At 32.5% G+C, this 19,226-nt stretch overlaps 1 protein-coding gene across 1 annotated transcript; it reads left to right on the forward strand.

The window, feature by feature from the left end:
- The first annotated feature begins 9,765 nt into the window (after positions 1-9,765).
- Positions 9,766-18,277, forward strand: LOC136218851 (uncharacterized). Its single transcript, XM_066005996.1, has 4 exons — positions 9,766-10,456; positions 11,122-11,460; positions 13,867-14,090; positions 17,713-18,277. The coding sequence occupies exons 1-4, from the start codon at positions 9,766-9,768 to the stop codon at positions 17,971-17,973; spliced, it is 1,515 nt and encodes a 504-aa protein (XP_065862068.1). The 3' UTR covers positions 17,974-18,277.
- The last annotated feature ends 949 nt before the right edge of the window (positions 18,278-19,226 follow it).

A 19,226-nucleotide genomic window follows, 5' to 3' on the forward strand; every position in this document is an offset into this window, starting at 1 on the left:
TCACGTAGTTTTTCAATCGATCGTGCAGTCTAAAAGTAAGTACTCCTTTATTGATGGCACGATTACAACACTAAACTCTAAGGAACCTCTGTATGCAACTTGTTAATGTTGCAATACCATGGTGATATCTTGGCTGCTTCACGTAGTTTTTCAATCGATCCAGTCTAAAAGTAAGTACTCCTTTATTGATGGCACGATTACAACACTAAACTCTAAGGAACCTCTGTATGCAACTTGTTAATGTTGCAATACCATGGTGATATATTGGCTGCTTCACATAGTCTTTCTAAACAATCCATATTTCAACTAAAAGGGATATATATATATATATATATATATATATATATCTCCAACAAGTATACAGTGCTGAATTTGATACATGTCTATCAAAATGTTATATATCTCCAGAGCTCTTATTTGTATGTCCCTCACACAAACTATTTGCGAGTAAGAAATTGAATGAAATGGAGGAAATAGAACGTGTTCCGTCACGTGCAAGCTAGTGAGAGATGTAGGAAATTTAACATGGATCAAATAGTCAGCACGTAACGAAGATGATAGGTTAGAGTAAATGGGTTAGGTTAACCCATTATCTTAAGTATATAAACATATTTAAGAAACTCTAACCCTTAACATAACCTAACATCATATGTAAACCTAATTACTATGAATTAGAAAAGCTATTTCCCTCTCATCTCCTTGTGTCGTCACCCCCTCTTCCTCTCTATATCGTTGGCTCTTTCTTAGTTCGTGGATCATAATATCTCCTCATGGTGTGTCTCGACATAGTTGATTTATGACCGGTGATACACAATCAAGGTTCATTCTTCCACCGCAACCAACATCAACGAATTCCACACTACAAAAGGTAACACGTGAACTTATTTACGTATTCGGATTATGTATATGATAATCCCGAAAAGTTCATAAACAAATAAAAATAAAGTATCTTTATTTTCGCGGATACCCTAACTACCATTATCCCTAGGAAATAAATGCACTTCCCACATAAATTAGCCAAAAAAAAAAACTCTTGAGATCCCTGATTATTTTAATTTTGGTGGATTGAGCACCCCGATCTTTAATTTCAACATATATAAGCTCTTGACCTTTTATTTTTTTTGCCACATTAAACCCCTCGGTGATTAGAAAAGTCTATGTCGAATAAGAGAACTCAGTTAATAAAGTGTTATTAATTTTATCTACATTGAAAATTTTCATTTTTAACAGCTTGAAAACAATTTTTTTTTATATATGATGTGCCTATAGAAAAAGCTTAAATTTTTTATTTTCATAAAAAAAGTATTATTTCAAACACAAATAAACTATATAATATTTTTGGCCTAATGCTACTCCAGCCTCCTTAACTTGTTCAATTTGGTCATTTTACCCCTTCAACTCATCGAATGTCCAATTTACCCTATTAACTCCATAAAAATGGTATTTCTCACCCCCTTAACTTGTCCAAATTGGCCATTTTTACTTCTCTCCAACTCATCGAATGTCCTATTTACCCCCATTAACTCTATAAAAGTGATATTTCTTACCCCTTATGATCCTAATTACCTCCTTAACTCCATAAAAGTAGTATTAAAATTAATAGGACTTATTCAAATGAGTTTGAAAATATATTTTTTTAATATCAACTTTTTTATTTTGTTTTAATTTGATAATTATATTGATTCTTCATGTGTTTATTATAATAATATTGTATTACAATAATTAGATAATCAAAATTTAACTAGCCAAAAAATTAAAAAGAGAAAGAATGAATAAAAGATACAAATAACAAAAACATTAATATAAACAAGTTAAAGACATTATATGTAGGGATAAGGTACTAAAATAGGTCTATGATTTTTAGGGAAGTATCAATTTAGGTTCCGCGTATAAAATAGGACCAATATAGGTTTAACGTTTAAAAAATGTATCAATTTAGGTTCGATAACGGATTGTAAGAGGTGAGAAATACCACTTTTGTGGAGTTAAGGGGTAAATAGGACATTCTATGAGTTGGAGGGATGGACAAGTTGAGGGGGTGAGAGATACCACTTTTATGGAGTTAAATGGGTAAATTGAACATTTGATGAGTTGAGGGAGTAAAATGACCAATTTGGACAAGTTAAGAGGGCTGGAGGAGCATTAGGCCAATATTTTTTTAACCCGAATTAGATATTCATAAAAAAATACTTAATGTGACTAAAGAAAATGATCAAAAGTTCTGATATGTTAAAATAAATCAGGCTCAATCCATCAAATTTGAAATTATTAGTAACTTTAGGATCCTTTCTTCCCAGAAATTGCTAATACATATATATCCCACACATGGTTGTGTCCAATTCTTCAATTTTAATTACATGTTTTTTTTTATATAGAAAGGATATACATAATATTATTCAAAATGTTTGATGTATCTTTCTGCCATCATCATGCCTTTTCGTGCACGAGTATCATTTCAATTTGATATCTTCATATGAAATTTCTTATAATAAAAATAATAATTTGCCTAATTAATTTGGTAGATCATAATATATATGTAAATATTTGATTAAGTGTGTACATGACAAGAATTACTCGTATAATAATAGGGTGTTGGATAATGGAAAAAACAAAAAGATAAACAGAGAGATTGAGAGTGATAGTTAGGATTAGGTAGTTTAGTTAATAAGAAATGAGATGGTACAACCATTGACTCAACTCATGATTATGAAGTAATCTTCGTAAATTTTTATTCTATAAAAAAATCTTCATAAATTTTTTAATAGGTGAATTTTGTTATCGTATGAGAAAAGATAAGTGTTTGATAAATACTTTTGTACTGTATTCTTGTACTTCTTAATTAGATTTTGAGTTACAGAAAAGTATATATATATGACTAAGTAAGAAAGAGTCCTACAGAATAGGAGAAAAATAGGGAAGCTATTATCAAATTGATTTAAAGAAACAAATAAGTTTGAATGAGTAAATGAGATAATATTTGAATTATCTCTAACATCAACCTTCAAGCTGATGGCGGGATTGCACGGTGAGTCATGACCGGAGAAGCTCAAACCGTGTGCTAGGCAGAGGCTTGGTGAGTATGTCTGCCACTTGATCTGCTATTGGAATAAACTGAACATTTAGGAATCTCGGTTGGACTTGCTCATGAACAAAATGATAGTCCAGTTCAATACGTTTTTGTGCAAGCATGAAATACCGGGATGGCAATGAGGTATATTGCACAGGCGTTATCACACCATAGTTGGACGGATCGAGGTACAGGAAAGTGAAGGTCATTTAGGAGTGAGCGTAGATAGAGTAATTCAGCAGTGGCATTTGTAACAACTTTGTATTCGCTTTCGGTGGATGAGCGAGCAATTGTTAGTTGTTTTTTGTTGTGCTATGAGATGAGACTATTACCGAGAAAAAAAATACAAAATGCACCTGTGGACCATCGGTCGTCTGAGCAGCCACACCAAATCACTATCAGAGTAGCAGGGAATGAAGTGACTAAGGTTGGATAAAAGGAGAATGCCATGATCCATTATGCCTTGAATATATTGAAAGACACGCTTTACACTTTTCCAATGATCATTAATTGGGGAGTGAAGGAATTGACATAGATTATTGACGGAAAATGCAATGTCAGGGCGAGTTAAGGTGAAATATTAAAGTGCACCCACAATGCTTCTATATTCTTCACCCGAGGAGAGTGGGGTACCGACTTCCTTGGATAGAATTGGATTTTTGGCTAGCGATGTAGTACAAGGTTTGAAATCAATCATTTTTACTCGATCGAAAATTTCATTGGCATATTTGGTTTGACAAAGGTGGATGCATGTGGACATGTATCGTATCTCAATTCCCAAAAAATAAAATGTTTTGCTGAGATTATGGATTGGAAATTCTTGCTTAATGTTGGAGATGGTTTGCTTGACTAAACCATTCCATGTGAGCCTGTTTCAAACCATGCATGCTTTTTTTAGAAGACACACATGACCAGGATTGTCAACATCAATGAAGCCCTAAGGTTGTTCCATGTATATTTGTTCGGAGAGGTCTCCATGGAGGAATGCATTAGAGACATCAAGTTTGATTAATGAACTATCCATTTGATTCTGCAAGAGCAAATATGATTCGTATGATTGTGGCTTTTACAATTGGGCTGAATGTTTCTTTATAATCGATACCAGACTATTGTGTGAACATTCGAACTAAAACTCGAGCTTTTTAGCATTCAATTATGCCATCAGAGTTTCATTTTGTCCGAAAGAGCCAACGACATGTGACTAAAGGGACAGGAACAAGTACTTATTTTTTATTGTCTAGAAGCGCTTTGATTTCATTAGACATTGCCTGGTGCCATTCATATTTCTTATTGGCTTTGCTGAAGCATGTTGGATCGATATCACCGATTTGATGTGTTGTAGTTAGAGCAGCAAACTTACCTCGAGAATTAAGTGTGTTATGTCATAATTGCATGGAATGTTGCCGAGCAATTAGAGGTTCTACCATGGTTGCTGAAGGTGATGGAGCAGCTGTGTGTCTCTCCGAATTTGGCAGATTAACGGGAAGGAACTCCATCACCTTGCTCAAAAGTGACCTCCTCGTGAGCTGGTTTTTTTTCCCAAACATACTTTTACTCCTCTTCTTTATTGGAGCTAGGACCTTCCGAGAACTTTCTCGCTTTTTGTTTCTAAAAGTTGCATTTTTTAGGGTAGCTCATGCATTCTCTGGAATTGTAATTGGATCCTCATGAGCAGGAGCCGAACCCTTTGCTAGAATCTCCATATATTGTATGATCTCTACATATGTGTAGGAAAATAGACAAGCATAGGCATAGTGGAATAATAAAATTTTATCTATTTTATCTATTTCCCTTTTCCAAGATCTGTTAATTGTTATTTCATATAAAGAGGGATAGAAAGTAATACCTTTATTGAAGAACTATCTACCGTTGCAAACGAAGCGCCCACAACTTGTTATTATCAACTCGTGAACCACGAACATTTGATTCAACACAAAACAGAACTAATCAGTGATCAACCTTTAATAAATAGCAATCGCAATGATTGCCTCTAACAGAAATCGATACGAGATCAAAGAGGGAGTAAGAAATAAAGTAAATTAGCCGAGACGAAAGACGGAACGGTTCCTCTTATCCTTCTTATGTGTGTTAGTCGAAATTCATGGGTTAGGGAGTCTATTTATAGACTTCTCTAAACCCTAATCACAGTTGTGTTAGATAATTAAATAATCAGAATCTTATTCGGAATAGGATTACTAATTAGATAATTAAATAAACACTTTAATATTATCTAAACAACAATTAATTATATCTAGATAATTATTATTAATCAAATTAATAATTTAATTATTGTTAGGGATAATTAATTAGAGTTTCAATCATATAAAAACTTCTAATTAATATTATCAGATAATCCTCTAATTTAATTTATAACCATAATCTAATTATAATTATTAAATCAAATTAATATCCCTATTTAATATATAAATTTCGGCCCATGCACTATGTCTCAATAATTTACATTTTCGTCCTCCGATTCCAAGTCCCATATGCGACCCATTAGGTTCTTTATTGCCACTAGCCGTATATATCCTTTGAAATTATTCATCACGATTAATTCCAACATATATATAACGGAATACCGTCGCGAGCTATTACTAGCAGAACCTATGATATTCCCCCAGAGCAATTAAGAAGTCAGGTTGATAACTGACGTTAACCTTTCTGTATTAGGTACAGTATAATACGATCCTTCATCAACTATATCCTATCGGTCAATTCCTTATAACCATGGAATGTGTCAAAGTTACATATAACGAAGAGTCCGGTTTTACTTGTACAGGTTGAATTCACTCTGAAAAGATAAGTTAAGTGAAATGTTCATTTCTACTCTTAACTGTATCACCTTACAAGGATTTTAGTCAATTTACCACAAGCGGCCATTTGGATATATCTCCCACTTATCAGGAGTGACGAATGCTCAATCTGACATTAACTATTCTGCAATTACTTTGTGTGATACCCAACCCTGCTCTCACACACCCTAGGCTCTCACCTATTGGATCGTGCTCGCACAGAATCAAAATATCAGACTCCATAATCCAGAATCACTAATTAACGAATGTTTGAGTCTGAGGATTAGTTATACCTACTAATACCAATGAGATGAACAGTTGACACATTAGATAAATCAATCCATTCTGTTATCTCAAGTCGGGTCCCAATCCTAATGAACTCCTTCACCGGATCCATGTAACTGTCTAGATATCTGAATATCTAAAGCTTGTGAGATCAGCTTTCTGTCTCGACAGAAAACACTATTACATGCAAGTCTCAACAGTAATATGTCAACCCCTATAACATATTACTTGACTTGGGTTTACTTTAAGTCTATTGGTTCTATTATAAAGTAAAGTCTCACTTCATGCTTGTATGAACACTTTATAACTACTTAAATAAACTTAGGGTTACTTTCTTTATGAAAGATTCTTGCCTTTATATATAGTTATATTTTAATGCTATATATCTGATTAAACAAATGATCAAATAAACAATTTATTCATTAATATTAATATTCTAAAATAATTTTCTTTAGGACACTAAACTCCAACAATATGTAACATCCATTATTCAATTACATGCACGAAAAGACAAGGAGTAAAGAGAAAACAATAAGGACCTGTGATTCAACCTTGTTCCAATAAATATTGGTAGATCTTCGCCATTTCATCGCACTCCACTAGAGTCACATTAGTTAGATATGTCTCAATAACCAGTTGTAATCCCTAGGACTCCACTACTATATCCTTCAGCCTGCTTATCTCTTCTTTCATGTCTGCAGCTAGGGTTGCTTTGGGAGGAAGTGAGGCCTTGGGGTTTGTGTTCCCATCCATTAGAAAGTTATGGATTTCCTTTGCCTTGATAAAGAAGAAGTCATTCTTCCAGTTTTTGACAGAAGAAGCCCGTTTAGTGAAGAATTGAAAGGATTTCCCCCTTGTAGAAGGTGTAGTGATCCTCAATGTTAGGCCACATGGAAGGAGAAACCATATTATACAATTGGTGCCAAATAGAGTCACGTTTAGGCCATGGCATACCTAGTGCATGGAAATTAACTCGGTCCAAGTATTAGGATGAATTTACACCGGGTAGAGCTGGAAAATACGACAAGATGCTAGCAAGGGGATTTGAGAAGGCGTTAGATAGCCTATTAAAGAGGAAGATGGAGTAAATGGAGAAGTAGCCATGAGGAGGTCGATGGACTCTTTGTGAGGGCATGGTAATCTAAACGCTCACACTCCTTTAACCAATACAATATCTTTTTCCATTTCTTCAAAGATTTTTTTAGTGACGGAAGAAGACATCTCATCTATCCTATGAGTCATTTTTTTGTGTAAGTGGAGATCAGGAATGTTGGTTATTTGGAATTCTTACTTTTATTTAAATGGTCTCACTCCCTTAAAAATATACAATTACGCAATATACAAAATGTGTAATTTTTCTCTTTGTGATATTTGTCAGATATTAATATGAAATGGATCTTTAACTATCATCTCGAGCTTTTAGTTCAATTGGTTCCATAATATGGTATTAGAGCCAGTTTGATTAAGTGGTACAAAGTTCAATTTCTGACAATTCCATTTATTGATTAATTGCATTACATGGTAATATGTGTATGTGTTGTGCACGTTTCAACGCCTCCTGTCTTTGCATTTGTCTTGTAAGATTTATAAGCGGATCTCCCTCGAGACCATCAAGGGATTTCAAACAAATTTTTTTCTCTAAGTTATCAATGATGCATGTATAATATTTGGTCCTTTAAGTAATTGGGTAGTTTGTTCTTCAACTTATAATAGTATCAATGATGGGCTATAGTATCAATGTATTATAATACAGTAAAACCTCTATATAGGAATAGACTTGGGACCGGACTATTTGTATAACAATTGGGAGGTTATTCCTATATAGAGGTTGGTATAACAAAGACTCTCAGCACTTGGGACCAAACTTTTGTATAACAATTGGGAGGTTATTCTAATATAGAGTATTCCTATATAGAGGTTCTACTGTAGTATAACTAAATTATAATATTGTATATCCACTACTAGCCACTTAATTGATTTATCAAATTAAATATTAGTAATATTTAATATAATTTAGTTATACATGTTTGGTCCCAAATTGTAGAAACCAAATCTTTGCTAATTACTGTTTTACAGTCTCATAATGATAAGACTGCTGAGTGTGTTTGTTTGTTTTTATTTATTTATTTATTAAATAAGTAATTATTCTGAGCACATGGATGATTCATCTGCAGATTAAACAGTCGTCGCATCAGATGAACCTTGTTTGTCGTGGAAGGCTTCTCATACAACGAACTCAAAATCTCCTACATCTCATTCGCGGTCTTTGCCTTCACCGTGTGATGCGCCACGTTCCTGGACAGCGACAGGCGAATCACGCTCATCGCTTTTCTGTCCAACAGCTTCCACTCTTCATCATACATATCATCCAGCTGGTCACCTAGAGGCTGGTACAGATCTTTACCGTACAGGTAATCCTCGATCTACATCTTCTAGAAACCAAAATCCGAACCATCGAATTTCTCCACAAGTGTTTTTCTGTCTCCCATCGTAATTGCCCCAGTAACCTCGCTCCGATACCAATTGTTAGAAACTAATGCAATTACGATAAACGAAACACAAACAAACACACAAGAATTGTTACCCAGTTCCCCACTCAATTTGAATGACTACGTCTGGGGGCACTACCAAGCCAGGATATTTTACTATAATTTTAGAGATACGGATTACAAAGAAAGAGGCTATATTTATACTCCTCAAGAAACCCTAATCGACCAAAAAATTTAGAGTTGGATCGCTGAAGTAGATCTATAAGTCTCCAAAGCCCAACAATTATAAGTCTCCAAAGCCCAACATAAGGTAGAAGAAACTGAAAAAAAAAACAAAATAAATAAATCTTTCATGATTAACTAACAGATGTTAATTATTACCGATTATGGTTTACTTGAGTGGTTAAGGGTCTGAAGTCGCTTAAGTTAGATCTCCCATAGAAGATGAGTCAGATTTAGCCAGTATCATTTAGGATAAACAGGTTCTTAGTTCTAGACATGATTTTAAAGTGTCATATGCTCCAAAACTAGTGAATGGGGTAGTACATGTTGTTGCACGACACGCCCTGTCCAATACTAGTGTTATCATTGCTCCAGATTGGTTGCTGGAGTCTCTGTGTAAAGACGTTTCTATTTAATTGATTGATATTCTTTGATTAAAAAAAACAAATGTTAATTATTACCGATTATGGTTGACTTGAGTGGTTAAGAGCTTGAAGTCGCTTAAGTTAGATCCCGAGTTCGACTCCTAGTGTATAGAGAAAGTTTTAATTGTAAGAGAATCTATCTAAAAAGGTGCCTTACGAGCCTCCAACCGAGAATCATACAAATTATATATAAAAAAACAAGTGCTAATTATTAGAGCTATATTAATTCACACTTTCAATTCTCATCAAGTCTATGATTTAATTTGTGAAGGTGGGGTAGACTTATATTTACTTAAAAAATTTGTAAATTTTATTTTGTCAATTGTTAGAGGCTGATTAATTTCCAACACTGCACTTTCCTGGTTAGGTCCTTCAATATTTTTATTATGATATAATATTCCACAAGCTTGTATATAAAATAAAGCTTCCTAGCCTAGCATCTCAAACTTATTAGTGGCTATTAAATTTATAATCAAACATCAATGACTAATAACCTTGCTCATTGTTGGTTAATAATTGAAGCTTTTGTAATCCCACATGGATTTTTGAAGTGGTTTTTCTTGAGCTTCTATATCCATCCCTTTTTTCTTTTTTTCTGCCAAATTTTTCTTTGGCTCAATTTTATCTTTTTATTCTATCTTCAAATCATTTCTTTTCTTTATTCCTATGTTTTCTTGTTTCTCAAAAATTGTGTCAATCATCAATCTTATCAAACAGAAGAAGAAGAAGATCATACAAACCATATTATTAATTCTTATAGTTATTCATGCTCACAACAAGTATTACAGTTTGAAAAATATTATGTGTTTGAAGAAGAGTTAGGCCAAATTGATCAAGTCTCGTATGAGGATGATTCATCTTCTATCTACGGTTCAGAGAGCTCTGATCAATATATGGCATCTCTATCATCATCATCTTCGTCGTCTATTTGTAGCTCCGATTCGGCTGTAGCTAATAATCTCGACATGAACGAATGTTCGTCGTTGGTTTTGATTAGCTCTCGAGAACCGGATGAGTATTGTTCAGCTTATATTTGCAGCTACAACTCATTTGCTATGGTGGAAACAGAAGATGACAATGGATGTTATGATCAAGGCCAAGATGTCGACGAAGTTTACGACAAATATAACGAAAGAATGGGGTGGTTCGATGTGCTCAATTACAATCGAACATGTAAGGCTTATATTCAAAATTAATGGCTGAGATTTAATTATCAAATTTTAAAAATTAGTTATCTATATAAAATCTTTCAATTTCACTATGAACATGTCATAATTTTGATTCAACTATCTTATGTTATAAAGTAGGGGTTACATCTATTGAGAATAAAATGAGAGAAAACCGACTAAGGTGGTTTGGCCATATGAGACGTAAAGCGCTTGATGCACCGGTTAGGAGGACCGAAGAGTGGCAAAGGGATGTAGTGGTGAGGGGTAGGGGAAGACCTAATTAAGCAAACTTGGAAGAGAGGTGATTGAGAGGATATGAGTTTACTGGGAATTGAGGAAAATATGGTAGTGGATGGAGCGAATTTGTGTCGCTGACACGACTTAATTTCACAGTTTTATATATCATTTCGGGACTAAGGCTTTGTTGTTGTTGTTGTTGTTGTTGTATGGAGGGATAAAGACAGATGAAAATAGATTTGATAATTTCCGTCAGTAGATATATGTATTTCGTGGGTAATTTCACCTTATTCATCTATTTACAGATGCAAATTACCGTCGCTAATATATGAATTCCGTTGTAATTTCACTTTATTCATCTATTTAACGATGAAATTTTCCGTCTAGATGAAATTTCCCGTCGGGTATTTTTTTTTTTTTTTTTTTTTGTAGGTGCAATCATGAAGAATGAAATTGAGAATCCAATAAGTAGTGAATCAGAAAGAAAGATGAATTTAAGAAGCATAGAAAGAGATATGGAGTTAGTATATGTAGCTCAATCATGCTTATCATGGGAAGCTCTTAACCATCAATATTTAAAGGTTGAAGCTCTAGCTCAATCTACCTCCGGCAATGGTGTATTTTACAATAATGTTGCCGGTGATTTCCAAAAATTTCAAGTTATTTTGGAGAGATTTATGGAAGATGAAAGGTGTTTTGGCAGAAGGATTCACAATTTTGTTACAAAAAGATTTCACCTCAACACTTTTCTCCAAGTTCCCAACGTCTCAGGTACTTTTTATTCTAATTTATTTGTTTACTTATAATCAATCCATTTTAGTATTTTCTAAGAACAAAATTCAATTAAGATCTTTGCTATAAAGTAATATTAAATCATTTTATACCACAAGAATGAAATTGGTTAGAGACAAAATTCAGCCTTAAACTATATATATAGCAAAAAAATTTATATGACCATTTATATTATCTTTATGTTTTGAGAATTTTTTTCTCAAACTTATCCTTAGCTTTAGAGTTTTGGGAGAGAAATATTAAAATTAAATTAGTCATTTTAATAGTTTAATCAATATTTTATTAATTTTGATAAAAAAAAAAACTTTAAATGACATCTCTAATATTTATAAACACACGATATAATATACATAGTTTTTCTATATTTATAAGTGATCACTATATTGATCATGTCACTTTTTTTAAGGGATAAGGTATATAAGGTTTTTGGGGAAGTACCAATTTAGGCTCAACGTTCAAAATAGCATCAATATAGGCTTAACGTTTCCAATATAATATCGATTTAGACTTAACGTTTATAATATATCATTAATTTAGGCCTCACGTACAAAATAGCACCAATATAGGCTTAACATTTACAAAATAATACGAATTTAAGCTTAACGTTTACAAAATATATCCAATTTAAGCTAAACGTCACAATTAAATTAACCATATTATATTCTTTTTCTATTAACTTTATATGTTACCTTTTTATTTAGTTCTATTTTATTATTTATTATAATACAATCAATTAGTATTCTTGCCCATTAAGATCTTATATTTGTTTTTCATCAATTATTCCATGACTCCTAAATCTCATGGCTCATGTAATATATGCAAACTAAAAGTAATTGAATATCCACAAGATTTCGAACACTTTATAATATATTAGTGTTCGAAATCTTGTGGATATTCAATTACTTTTAGTTTGCATATATTACATGAGCCATGAGATTTAGGAGTCATGGAATAATTGATGAAAAACAAATATAAGTTCTTAATGGGTAAGAATACTAATTGATTGTATTATAATAAATAATAAAATAGAACTAAATAAAAAGATAACATATAAAGTTAATATGGAAAGAATATAATATGATTAATTTATGGGTAATTAATTTATTAGTCCCTATATTTTGATAAAATACACTGTTTAGTCCCTGTATTTTTAAAAACACATGACAAAGTCCCTAACCTTTTTCTCGATGAACTGTTTAGTCCCTAACGTTTTTCTCGGTGAACTGTTTAGTCCCTACCGTTAGACTCTCATGAAGATCAATTTGGATTTGCGTTCTTCTTTTCCTTTCCTTTAAACTCTAATACATCTGAAATCAATTTTGAGTGTTCTTCTTCTTGATTTTCTTCTTAATCGTTCAAATTCGTAAGCATTGAGTCTTTTCTTTTTCTTGTTCTCCATACAAATAGCTTTTTCTTTTAAATTGGATTTCCTCTTCTAAAGTTTGAAGGTAAATAGTAAAGGGTAATTTAGTCATTTCCGAAGTCATAAACGGTAAAAAATCTAACAAACAGACGGAAGGACTAAACAGTTCATTGAGAAAAAGGTTAGGGACCTTACCATGTGTTTTTGAAAATATAGGGACTAAACAGTGTGTTTTGTCAAAATATAGGGACTAATAAATTAATTACCCTTAATTTAATTATGACGTTTAGCTTAAATTGTATATATTTTGTAAATGTTAAGCTTAAATTCGTATTATTTTATAAACGTTAAGTTAATATTGATGCTATTTTATACGTGAGCCTTAAATTGATGCGATATTGTAAACGTTAAGCCTAAATTGATATCATGTCGTAAACGTTAAGCTTATATTAATGTTATTTTGAATGTTGAACCTAAATTGGTACATTTCCAAAAATCTCTACAGTCATAGATAAGCTCTCAATCAACAGGCTAAGAGTTTCACCATATATTGATCATGTCACTTATGTTAGAGATAACAGTAAAAAAAATGTATTGAGTATTAATTATCAACTTAAATTTTTAGTATAATTAATTCAACTTATATTTATTTTATTTTATTTGTCTTTTTTCATAGAAAAAATAAAATATTTCTGTTCTGACTTTGTAATTAATTAATATGCAAAAATAAGAATTTTCTTTTTCCCTTATCTCTAGCTGTGTACAGTATTAAAAATATGAAACTAATGTTTGAATATTTTCCAATATTAATGAGTAAATTAAAAATTCTTAAATTCTTGTAATTTGTTCAAATTGAACAAGTCCATTTCTTCATTGACTGACTTTCAGGAATATGTAAATGATGATGTATTATAAATACATTATTATAAGTATGATTGAAGTGTTTAATAATTAATTAGTTTTATGGAAGAAAAAGTCATGATTAGAGATAATTAAATTTGTGGGTGTTAATTAATTACAAGGGTTTATGGAGGAGGAAAAAGATGAAATGAAAAAAGAAGGCACAAGTGTTGGAGAAGTAGTGAAGGCCATAGAGAGGTGTATAGAAGCTTTTTGGGTATTTGTGAATACAGATGAGAAGAAAAAGAGATGGTGGAAATTCAGAAATTCCTTTTGGAGTTGCCCACCTGTGGAAGACCCCAGAGATTTATATCTCTTTGCTCATCTCACTACCCAATTGAGAAAGGTAATCTCTTTATTTAGTACTAATTTTAATATTATTTTATCGGTTTGAATCTAGTCAGGTGGTTGTATTTATACCTTCCTAATTTGCATTTCTTTAATCAAGAAATTTAATCCAATTCACTCTAAAAAAAAAAAAAAATAACATGGGAGCAACGCAACGCATAGTGGTGACAAACGACACCATTCAACTTCAGAACATGGTACCCTATCAAAGACATGATAATATCTACTTAACTAATGGTTAAGGTTTACCTATTCATCATGAGGGTACATCGGTCTTTAATAATTTTCATACTAAAGTTATCTTGCTTGTGCCTCAGTTTACTAAATCGTTACTCTCTGTTTAAAAATCTACAAAAGACGACTCATGCTATTTTGAATTTTGGCCATCTTACTTTCTTATTAAGGACCAAGTAAGTAGGGATGGCAACGGGTAATGTACCCGCGAGTATCCGGCACTACCCGACCTTAATGGGACTACCCGTACCCTGTATAAAAGGGTATGGGACGGGTATGGGATCAAAACCATTACCCGTTAGGGTAATGGGACCGGTATGGGAATACCCCCTAGGGTACCCGGTACCCGTTATAAAAAAATTTTATATTAATAAATATCATTGTTTTTTAAATATAATACTTGAAATTTAAATCCCAACCATTTATTTTTCAACAATTGAGTGATACCACTAAGCTACTTTATTCTTATTAATTAAGATTCAATTTATTCAATTTTTAGATTGATGATTTATTAAATTTATAGTTTGTTAAATTTGTAATATTTTTTTTTATTTATTGATTCTTAACAGGTAAGGGTACCCACGGGTACCCGCGAATTAAATGGGAAGGGTATGGGATGCAAAAATTATACCCGTTAGGGTAATGGGACGGGTACGGGTAGTTAAAAAATAAAAGGGTAAGGGTTTGAGAATGATATTACCCGCGGGTACCCTACCCGTTGTAATCCCTACAAGTAAATAAGAAAATCCTCTTGCGAGGATCGAGTATAGATGACGTATACATCATGCCTCTCATACTGAGACATGCTTTGGTTGGAAAAGAGATTATGTTTGCATAATGGCATGCTCCCTTAGGTCAGTATCATCCTGACACAGTCACTCGTGGATTCATACAGTTATTTGATATTTATTTGGTATTCACTATAAAATAGACATTCAATCCTATGGTTAAAGCCACAATTATTCAATTAATGTTTTCTCTTGTAGTAGAACATAACTTTCCCATTAATCAATTAGATGTTTCAAATGTCTTTCTTTATGGCAAACTCACTACCATTTACATAGCACAGCCACAAGGATTCCGAGATATTAACAAGAAAGATCTATGGCTTTAAATAGACACCTCAAGAATGGTTCCTACATCTCAAGCACTTTCTACCTCAGCTTGGATTTGTTATGTCTAGTGCCGACAACTTTTTGTTTTTTCAGCACATTAACAAGGATAAAACCTTTATTTTATGCTATGTGAATGATATTTTGATCACTGGCACCAATCTAGCCTTGCTCCACAACACCGGTCAAGCTATTCAATGTGAGTTACCCATATAGAATCTTGGTTTTTCTTCTTACTTTCTTCGCCTAGCGATCCAATACAACAAGTAAGGTATATAGGTCATTTTGAGTAAGATGATTGAATGTAGAGCATACTCTCAATCAGGTCAATATGATTGAATACAGACCATACTCTACCCTGATGTCTATAACTCTAAATCTCTCCAAGGAACATGACACTCGCCTTCAATCACGTGACGAATGTTGAAGCATTATTTGGGCACTTCAGTACCATATTTTGACTTGCCCTGATATTGCTTTCTTAGTAAATATGTGTCAATTTTACATCATCTAACCGATGAACACTAGAAGGGTGAAAACGTGTTCTGTGTTATATTCATGGAAGATCTTACCTTGACAAAAAAAATTGGTGTCTTAGACCACTCATAAGAAACTCATGATTTCTCTCTCTCTCATAAGAAACTCATGATTTCTCTCTCTCTCTCTCTCTTCTATAAAAAGCGAATACAAATTTGTTGTGAATACAACTATGGAGTTTCTTAGATCTAATCGCTCATGTGAGAGCTCCACTTTTCGATTCCTCACCCTGTGCAACTTTAGTGTGATAATATTGGTCTCATTTACCTAACTATTAATAGAGTGTTCCATGCTTGCACCAAAGAATATTGATTTGGACTACCATTTTGTACTGGAACAAGTAGCTAATGGATTTGTTTCAGGTTGGTTCGTACTAACAAAGGATTAGGTTGTTGACATTTTAACCAAGCCGCTTTCAAGCACTTGTTTTCCTTTTTTTGCGCAAACGTCTTTAGATATCCTCTCGTTATTGACTTTAGAGGGCTGTTAGTGAACTAAACTCTAGCTATGTAGAGTTTATTTTTCTTCAATTTCTTAGTGATAATTATAGGATTAGTTGTAATTAGGATAAATCTTTCTTATCCTAATCTATCTCTTTGTATAGTTTCAATAGGTCTCTCTCTAGAGTCTCGCATTTATACCTCTATAATTTACATTCTTTAATCAATAGATTTAATCAATTCACTCTCAAACAATAACAAGGGGCTTTGCATAATTGGTCAAACAAAATTGATTCACCTCTGCATTTTGGAGATCTCTTTAACCTTTTTAACTTGCTTAAAGTTATATAATCAACCCTCTAAATCATACGTGTGGCAAGTATATATTTGAAAAATTTGAAATGTGTATCACTTTGAGAAAATTCAAGAGGTTAATATATAGGTTAAGGGGGAAGCCAATATATCATTTTAAGCTAGTTTAAGGGGGGAAATGCCATTTTAAACAAGTTTATAGAGCTAATAAGACATCTCAAAAGTTCAGAAGACCAATCAAATTATTTGGCCATGTATATGGCCCTAATATATTAAGTCTATTGGTTTTGTACATTAATATTCGAACTCAAGATCTACATATTGAATAAATCAGCCTAAAATAATCAATATTGTGGATATATTACATAGATAATTTTGATTGTTCTGAGTTTAAGTAATATGCCTAATTAGTTAAAAAAAAATAGATGTATATTACTTCATCGGAGATGATTGGTGTTAGAAAATAACGGTTTTGATCGCATGCACATTAATGACCATGTAGAATTTGATCATTCACCATTAGATCTAGGCTTATTAGAATCCTAAGGTGGAGATTCAAAGCATCCTAAGACTTAGATTTAATAAACATATATCTAACGGTGAATGACCAAATTCACTTAGTCATTAAGATGCATGTGCTGTAGAAAATAAATATGTACGAGTAGGGTGTATTACTCTAGAAGTATTATATAATTTCTTATATTAATTATTGGTTGTTTTTAATATCTATAAATCTGTTGCTGAAACACGTATAATTTTGGATTGATTTATTAAAAATATCAAATTAAATAACTAAATTATTATAAAAAAACATCATTTGGAGACAAACTGACACCATAGCCAAAATTGAATTATACAAATAACTATTTCTGAGTATATATATTTGAGGTAAAAGAATCTTATGTATAACTAAAAGACAAATGTATATAGGAAAATATATATGTAATAAAAAAAAAGCTAAATGGTCGTGTATGCATTGATGTAGAAGGAACTGTGGCTGAAAGATTCACAAGGAAAACAAAAATGTTGGATAAGAAGAGTGGAAAATAGTAGTGTTGAAGAATCGCAAAGAAAAGAGATGTTATTCACAAAGATAGATATGAAGTTGATATCAAAGGTGCTCCAATTGCCACTTGTATCCTCTTCACAGCTTAAATGGTGCCACCAAAAACTGCAAACCATTCACTTTCATCAAGGGAAGATTGTAAGGCCTTCATCCACTTCTTCTCCTCTGTTTCCCCCTTGATCTTTTTCCAAACATATGGAATCAAGGGAAGGGTGCATGGATCCATCCACGACAGACTCACCTTTTTATTTTATTGGAGTAATACACATGACTCATTAGTGGCAACCACACTTGAAGTTCGATTCAAGAAAAAAGATTGTTTTAGTACAAATATAAGTTACTTTAATACTATCTGTTATAGTTGCTTCAGCTATCATTTCTTTTAACATCTTTAGAAATTTCTTTTTCGCTCCTTTGTATATAAAACCATGTCCAGATTTAATTTCACTCTAGCTTACTCAGTTTCACATATCCTATGTTATTTATTTTTCCAAAATAAGTTTGTACTTTAGAATAATGCATATGTATATAATAATACAAATTTAACTTGATGATAGATTTTTTTATTGAAAAAATAATATTTCATTCTTACACTAATTTTGCTATAAATATCGAATAGAAGTTCTTCAATAGAAAACATTCATCTCATAAAATAAGAATTATGAAGTCTTTGTTATTTAGTAATAATAATAATAATTTTGTGCACAATGTCATGGCTTTTAAGGAAGGGTTGTAATTTTTGAAACCCCCCCACATATCAGAATAGAAGTTTTTAACTCTTGCATTATACTGATTAGAAATCATGACATAGAAGTCACGAAAGGTACAAAAAACCTCACCCTTATTTTTTTAAACAGAACACTCATCCAAATCTAGCGAATTCATCAATGATAATTAAAAGGTAACGGTGGCCAAGACAAGATAACGTTAGAGCTGGGCCCTAAACATCCAGGTGTAAATTTTCAAAAATAAATGTACTAAAACAACTAATGAAAGGTAAAGAAGTTCTAGCTAGCTTGCCTAAAGGACAAAAAGAACATATAGCCCATCTTTACTTAGGCCGCGTAATAGGATTTCCTCAATTGTTTGGTCTTTTACAAGAAAATGGTTAGGCCAAAATTCAAATAAACAAGAGTTATCACGAGATAACTTTTGAATAGATAAAAAGGATTTGGTGATTTTAGGAACAATCAAAGCATCATCAATTTGAAGATTATTTATGCGAGTATGTCCAAAGTGAGAAATGTTCAAACCTTTACCATTGTTGAATTACATAGTGTCATAACCCTGATAAGTATGCATCTGCTGGAGCTGAGTTGGATCAGATGTCATGTGATAGGTGGCACCAGTGTCAAGATACCAGGCTGAGAAGGTCTAAAGAACGAATTCTAAGGTTGCTGCCATGCCATATGTGCTTGAGGACCTAAGTTATA

Source organism: Euphorbia lathyris, chromosome 1, assembly GCF_963576675.1.
Source record: "Euphorbia lathyris chromosome 1, ddEupLath1.1, whole genome shotgun sequence".
NCBI classification, from domain to species: domain Eukaryota; kingdom Viridiplantae; phylum Streptophyta; class Magnoliopsida; order Malpighiales; family Euphorbiaceae; genus Euphorbia; species Euphorbia lathyris.